Here is a 6985-nt window from a genome sequence, read left to right as displayed (position 1 = left end):
GCAGATTCCCATCAGTACTCCGGTCCCAATGGTGTCAGATTAGTGTACGGCATTATTTTGTACTATCAGTCTCCAGGGTCCTGCCCTGCAAGCGGTTTTAGAGATGAATCAATGCAGAACGGCTGCTGAGGCATTCGTTTCCATTGCATCCCACTCTTAACCCTGGCTTGCTCACTAAACTTCCGGAATGCTAGGTTGTCACAGCATCTTCAAATAAGCTAATATATCAATGAGAAGAAGGTCCCTATTACCTCCCAAAAAATATTGTAGGGCATTACCCCAATTAATAGCAGAAGTTAGCTTTAAATCAATTCAAACAAAAATGATTTAAAAGCCTTAAAGCATTCTGCTACAAGCGTGATGATAAAATGCCATTTCAGCTAAAACAAGGCAAGAACGAGTGATAAAGGGGAGGCTTACCCCCCCACATAATGAATTCTAGCATTAGGAATACGTCACAAAGTATGTGCTTGGAAGATATTTTCATTTTCATTATTTCGGTTGATGTTTGTTTTGTAGCTTCTTGACTTTTGATTCCTAAATAAAAGAGTGCCTTTAGCAGCTGTAGGTTCAAGTCAGTTCCAAACCCCCTTCCAGGCATGAACTTATTTACGTTTGTTTCGTTTTTCTCTTAAACAAAATAACCCTCAGGCTCTGACTGGCCTGTACCGTTTTATAAAGGACGAAATCTGTACAATAGCATAATAGGAAAAGCAAGCGTTGCGCTGCTTAATGCAGGCTGCGAATGGATTTGAATTTAAAATCACTGCCCGGGGGGAGAGGAGGCACGTTCGGGGGACAAACGTTTTGCAGGTCATCAGCTACAGTGAAGCGTGAGTGATATATAGTAGAAGGCAGCCGGGAGGCACAGCTTGACCGAGATGTGAAGCGAGCAGGGCCCAGGAGCCCTGCAGCGCCTCAGCACTAGTGTTGCTGTAGGAACAGGTTTGCTTTCAGTCCAGGGTTACAGTTTAACCATTGTTCTGTCTTTTAAAACAGAAACACAAAGCCTGTAACAAACTACTCAGGCACTTAAAGTACCCCATCATCATCATCATCATCATCATCATCATACATACTGGGTTGGTATAATTAACAATTTTATCCAGAAAAAAATAGTTTAAATTTAAATCAAAGAATCATAAAAACAAAGTATCAAAATTAATATTTAAATTCTCCACCGAGTCAGTCATATCAGAAATATAACATTAACATTTTTTTATTTGTTAACAGTAAAACAGGGAAACTTTCTTTTTCTTAATTTAATTAACCCTAATAAATGCTAATGGATTTACCAAAGCCGGATTTTATTTGATAAAGTGTTTTCAGCTGCCATGAGGGCAGGCACAGACGACAGTCAGGCGATGGTGAATCGATTTCCAGCTGCACTTACCTTTGCCATGGTATCCACATCTTGAGACCTGTAGGGGGCAGTAGAGGATAAGAAATCAGCAAGGCAACAAAATGAACAGGCAGGAGAAATCCCTTTCTGCAGAGAGGCTGAAAACCTCTGAAGCATGCGGCTTGATGATGCATTTACAGCAGTGGGCATTAAACCACTTAGAAACCAGCGTCCCTCACAAAAAACACTAATCTTTCCAGAAAACAATGTTTAATTACATAAGCGTCTACGATACAAAATCGGACAAACACAGGCAAGATTGTTCTGCAAAAAGGCTTTTGACTGAAGGGTCCTGAACAGCTTTTCAGTGATTGAGAAAAGCAGCATCCTGCTCCCTCACTGGATTGAGTAGACTGTGTGGTCCAGTGGTTAAAGAAAAGGGCTTATAACCAGGAGGTCCCCGGTTCAAATCCCACCCCAGCCACTGACTCATTGTGTGACCCTGAGCAAGTCACTTAACCTCCTTGTGCTCCGTCTTTTGGGTGAGACGTAATTGTAAGTGACTCTGCAGCTGATGCATAGTTCACACACCCTAGCCTCTGTAAGTCGCCTTGGATAAAGGCGTCTGCTAAATAAACAAATAATAATAATAATAATAATAATAATAATAATAATAATAGACCATGGAGCATGATATTATATTATTAAATTATTTCTTTACATTTTCAATCAGCACGCTGCATTGCTCCCTTTCAGTACTTTATTAATTCATGCTTTTGCCCAGTGTCCTGGGAAGGACTCAGTCAGGTGTTGCTGGATCAGTCCTGCAGCATGCTGCACAGGGTTAATAAGCCGTACTGCAACAGTGGCTCAGCTGTGGAAAGCCTCTGGCTGTGAGGGAGCCTGCAGCCACTCCACTCTCTATACTTCACCTCACTGGACCCCTGCAGGCAGAGGCAAGCACAGCACCCCTGACACTGCTCCGGGGGGCTGAGGTTTAAAAAAAAAAAAAAAAAAAAAAAAACCAACAACAGACTGACCGAGTTACAATTGTGTGTATTAATCACACAAGGTTACCTCTTTATTTCGCTATATGACTTGCACATCCAAAAAAATAAGTGAAATACTGAAAACAATGAATTAGTGAAGGGAACTTCTACAGGGGAAAAAATAACTCAAGTAAACTGTTAAGATATGTCCAATATAGAACAATGAATACCCCAATTTATTATAACCCAGATTTGAATGGCTCTGCAACATTGAAACTCGAAACTGTTCATTTTATTACGTATTTAAAAATGCACTCACTAGGACAGCCACACTCTCTGAATTACCAAAGATGTGTTATGCTGTGGTGCGAGCAGCACTTTGTTTAAAGGATTAAAAATTGTCCAAAGTCTAATTTGCACTTGAGTATTTTCAATTGCTTCCATTAAGCCTGCAGTAAAAGCAAAACATTTCTCTTGCTTACTTGAGTTGGGTCTTTCAAACAAGAAGCTGAATATTTACAGCAGCTGGGAGCAGAGTTAAACAGGGGTGTGATTTGCATTGCCCTACTCTAAATGGGGGGCTGGCCTCAAGGCTGGTACACATCCATATGCATGGGCATACAAAGCAGCCTTAACGTCCTACAGTGAGGGGCTTCAATGAGGTGAAGCAGGCTGTCCACCAGCACTGCTCCTGGATCAAAACAACTAAATCAGATGCGCATCCTGAGCACAGCATCCTGTACCAGAGCCGACACCAGCGATGTGGCACCGAGGTGTGGGCTTCCCAGCACAGCATCCTGTACCAGAGCCGACACCAGCGATGGGGCACCGAGGTGTGGGCTTCCCAGCACAGCATCCTGTACCAGAGCCGACACCAGCGATGGGGCACCGAGGTGTGGGTTTCCCAGCACAGGCTCCTGTACCAGAGCCGACACCAGCGATGGGGCACAGAGGTGTGGGCTTCCCAGCAAAGGCTCCTGTACCAGAGCCGACACCAGCGATGGGGCACCGAGGTGTGGGCTTCCCAGCACAGGCTCCTGTACCAGAGCCGACACCAGCGATGGGGCACCGAGGTGTGGGCTTCCCAGCAAAGGCTCCTGTACCAGAGCCGACACCAGCGATGGGGCACCGAGGTGTGGGCTTCCCAGCACAGGCTCCTGTACCAGAGCCGACACCAGCGATGGGGCACCGAGGTGTGGGCTTCCCAGCACAGGCTCCTGTACCAGAGCTGACACCAGCGATGGGGCACCGAGGTGTGGGCTTCCCAGCACAGGCTCCTGTACCAGAGCCGACACCAGCGATGGGGCACCGAGGTGTGGGCTTCCCAGCACAGGCTCCTGTACCAGAGCCGACACCAGCGATGGGGCACCGAGGTGTGGGCTTCCCAGCACAGGCTCCTGTACCAGAGCCGACACCAGCGATGGGGCACCGAGGTGTGGGCTTCCCAGCACAGGCTCCTGTACCAGAGCTGACACCCTGCTATACCATGGCATAGGGATAGTGAACAGGGGGGAAAGGCAACCTCTGGACTCTCATGCTGTCGCTGTGGTAAACAGAAACAGTGCTGCATGATTCAAGGTCAAAATGTCATTCTACAGAAAGGAGAATCTCAGAAACAATAAACATTTGTGGGAAATCTTTTTAAGCTAGGTGTGCTATGCACAGTCAGCGCGGTGGAAAGGTTACACAGCAAGACAGCAGTCAGCACAGACACATCAGCAGACAGCGGCGCACACACATAAACCAGCAATGCTTCAATTACACTTGTCAGTGAAAGCTTTGGGTGGGCAGTACAATGCTCCATAGGGCTGCTGGAGCTATACCAGGCTGCAATCTCCCAGCAAAGGACTGTACCAAACACACAACTAAAGAGTACAGAAAAAGGGGTGGTATCCTCGTTAGCTTCCTCAGATACAGAGATTAGCTGGGAAACTATCTGGAATAATAAAGGCTCAGCTTCCAAGAACCCTAACCATCAGTTGATTCATTTTAATTTTCTTCATCGAACGTACTTAACACCTCGTAGATGTTTTCAAATGAAGCTTGCCTCTACCCCCATCTGCTCGCTTTGCCTCTACCCCCATCTGCTCGCTTTGCCTCTACCCCCATCTGCTCGCTTTGCCTCTACCCCTATCTGCTCGCTTTGCCTCTACCCCTATCTGCTCGCTTTGCCTCTACCCCTATCTGCTCGCTTTGCCTCTACCCCTATCTGCTCGCTTTGCCTCTACCCCTATCTGCTCGCTTTGCCTCTACCCCTATCTGCTCGCTTTGCCTCTACCCCTATCTGCTCGCTTTGCCCCTATCTGCTCGCTTTGCCTCTACCCCTATCTGCTCGCTTTGCCTCTACCCCTATCTGCTCGCTTTGCCTCTACCCCTATCTGCTCGCTTTGCCTCTACCCCTATCTGCTCGCTTTGCCTCTACCCCTATCTGCTCGCTTTGCCTCTACCCCTATCTGCTCGCTTTGCCTCTACCCCTATCTGCTCGCTTTGCCTCTACCCCCATCTGCTCGCTTTGCCCCTACCCCTATCTGCTTGCTTTGCCCCTACCCCTATCTGCTCGCTTTGCCTCTACCCCTATCTGCTCGCTTTGCCCCTACCCCTATCTGCTCGCTTTGCCCCTACCCCTATCTGCTCGCTTTGCCTCTACCCCTATCTGCTCGCTTTGCCTCTACCCCTATCTGCTCGCTTTGCCTCTACCCCTATCTGCTCGCTTTGCCTCTACCCCTATCTGCTCGCTTTGCCCGTACCCCTATCTGCTCGCTTTGCCCCTAAAAAGGGAAATTGGGAGTTCATTTGCTGATGTTTTTGTTTGTATTTTTGCACTATCCCCCAAAAAAACATTTGATCACAAAAAGGAGTACATTCCCAGATCTAAATGGGTCACCTCTACAGGTCAATAAATGATACCACAATGAGCAAGAACTTTATTTTGGGACTGCTCCCCAAAGCAATCCCAATAACTGCTGAAGCAATCCCAATAACCACAGTAAAACAGGTGTTCTAATGGTTCCAAAAGCTCGGCACAGGAGCAAGCACAGCAGACGGGACACACTTCATACAATTCTCTTTCAACTGAACTTCAAAAGAACCAGCTGTATTGCCTCAGGACTTTAACCTCACCTTTTGAATCCTAGAATGAGGCTTCCCCTGAATGTACTCAGCTCAACTGCAGGCATGGTCGGTGAAGACACTGCAAGAAAAAAAAAAACAGATCAACTCAGCACAAACCTGGACACAGCTCAACACTTCAGATAGCACAGGGGAGCTTGTGTGTATTAACGGCATGAAAAAGCATTAATAAAGATAGAACACAAAGACTCGGCCAATGTAAGCATCAGATACTGGGGCACATTAGCATGAACTGCAGACGCCTGTCATTTTAATGATTAACCATGTGGACAGTTTTTTGAATGAAGGAATTTTGCAGAGAGGCACAACATTCTTGACCGATGGCAACTGTCTTATTTAACCACTTGTAAGTGACCAACAGGCTTAATTAACCATGGTGTACGCTAGAAGTGAAATCCTTACTGTATGTACACCTTGCAAGCCTTACATTATTTAAACAGAACAAGGTTAGGCAGATGATATGTATTATTAAAAATATTAAAAAGCTGTACATTAGCTCCGTTAGCAAAGCACTTCAATTACACTTGGTGCATGTTGTTAACTAATGCACTCTTTCACAGTTTAGTTTCCAGACTGGGTCTCCTGATGATACGAATTACCCTTGCTGAAGCCCGCAGGCAAAACACTAAGAGTTGGAGGTGTGAAAGATTCCCAGTGCTCGGGGTCTGCAGTCCACACCCTGCGTTATTAGACCTTAAATCCAGTTTTATATCCAAACTCGTCACGAGGGGCTGCTTTCTGCCGTGGTCTAGAAGACAGGCAGTCAACATACAGGCAATGCTGCTCCGGAAAGTGCCTCTGCAGCTCAAACACTGACCCTAACCTCCCACACCATAGGAATGCTGTTTTTGCATTCATGGCACTCATTTTAGAATTTTAGATGCTGAAAGATGTATTCCTTAAACAAACAGAAAAAAACTGGATTCAGGAGTGGATTATTCCTACTCTAGAAATAAAATCTATATTCGTATGAAGTCCATTCATAAGCTGGCATGCATTCTTTCTGCATTCACTGGGAATCCAAAACCAAGTTACTTTTTAAAATCTCTTGCATGCTGACACGTTACCCTGTCTTGTCCTTAACTGCCAGTGGCTCTGGCTCTGCACCCCTTCAGTTATGTTACAGCACCTGGACTCGCCCATGTTAAAGTGTGGCATGTTGTGTTGTGCACGGAGGTGCACTGGGGTGTACTCACGCATGGAAAGAACGCTCTGCAGCCTCCCATTCACTGCCTCCGACCTCAGCTCAGAGGCAGCAAAGCCCTCCGTCTCCACGGAGCAGCCCGTCTCCTGCAATCACAAGACAGGCCAGGCTCAGAAACAGCAAAGCCTCACAACCCAGCACTCATTACATTCCATTGTTTCAATAACTGGCAGTCTGGGATGAAAAGAAGTTTGAATAATGACGTTCATTTGGAAAAGTCTAGAAAGGATTATAATGCATCTATTGCAATAGAGATCTGTGTGCTTTCTGTGCTACGTGAATCTTAAAACCTCCAAGACACAATATTCATGGATTAACAGA

The 6985-nt window shown here is 46.2% G+C and overlaps 1 protein-coding gene across 1 annotated transcript in view; it reads right to left on the bottom strand.

The window, feature by feature from the left end:
• The window catches only part of lrpprc (leucine-rich pentatricopeptide repeat containing), a 77921-nt gene that overhangs the window by 58139 nt on the left and 12797 nt on the right, over nucleotides 1-6985 (bottom strand). The window contains exons 13-15 of the mRNA XM_059024720.1: nucleotides 6657-6750; nucleotides 5452-5521; nucleotides 1394-1421 (exon numbers count right to left, since the gene is read on the bottom strand). Coding sequence (XP_058880703.1) covers nucleotides 1394-1421; nucleotides 5452-5521; nucleotides 6657-6750 — 192 coding nt within the window. The remainder of the gene's footprint in view (nucleotides 1-1393; nucleotides 1422-5451; nucleotides 5522-6656; nucleotides 6751-6985) is intronic.

This window comes from Acipenser ruthenus, chromosome 5 (assembly GCF_902713425.1).
Source record: "Acipenser ruthenus chromosome 5, fAciRut3.2 maternal haplotype, whole genome shotgun sequence".
NCBI classification, from domain to species: Eukaryota; Metazoa; Chordata; class Actinopteri; order Acipenseriformes; family Acipenseridae; genus Acipenser; species Acipenser ruthenus.
The sequence above is the reverse complement of the archived record's forward strand: the minus strand, read 5'-3'. Positions and strand labels throughout refer to the sequence as shown.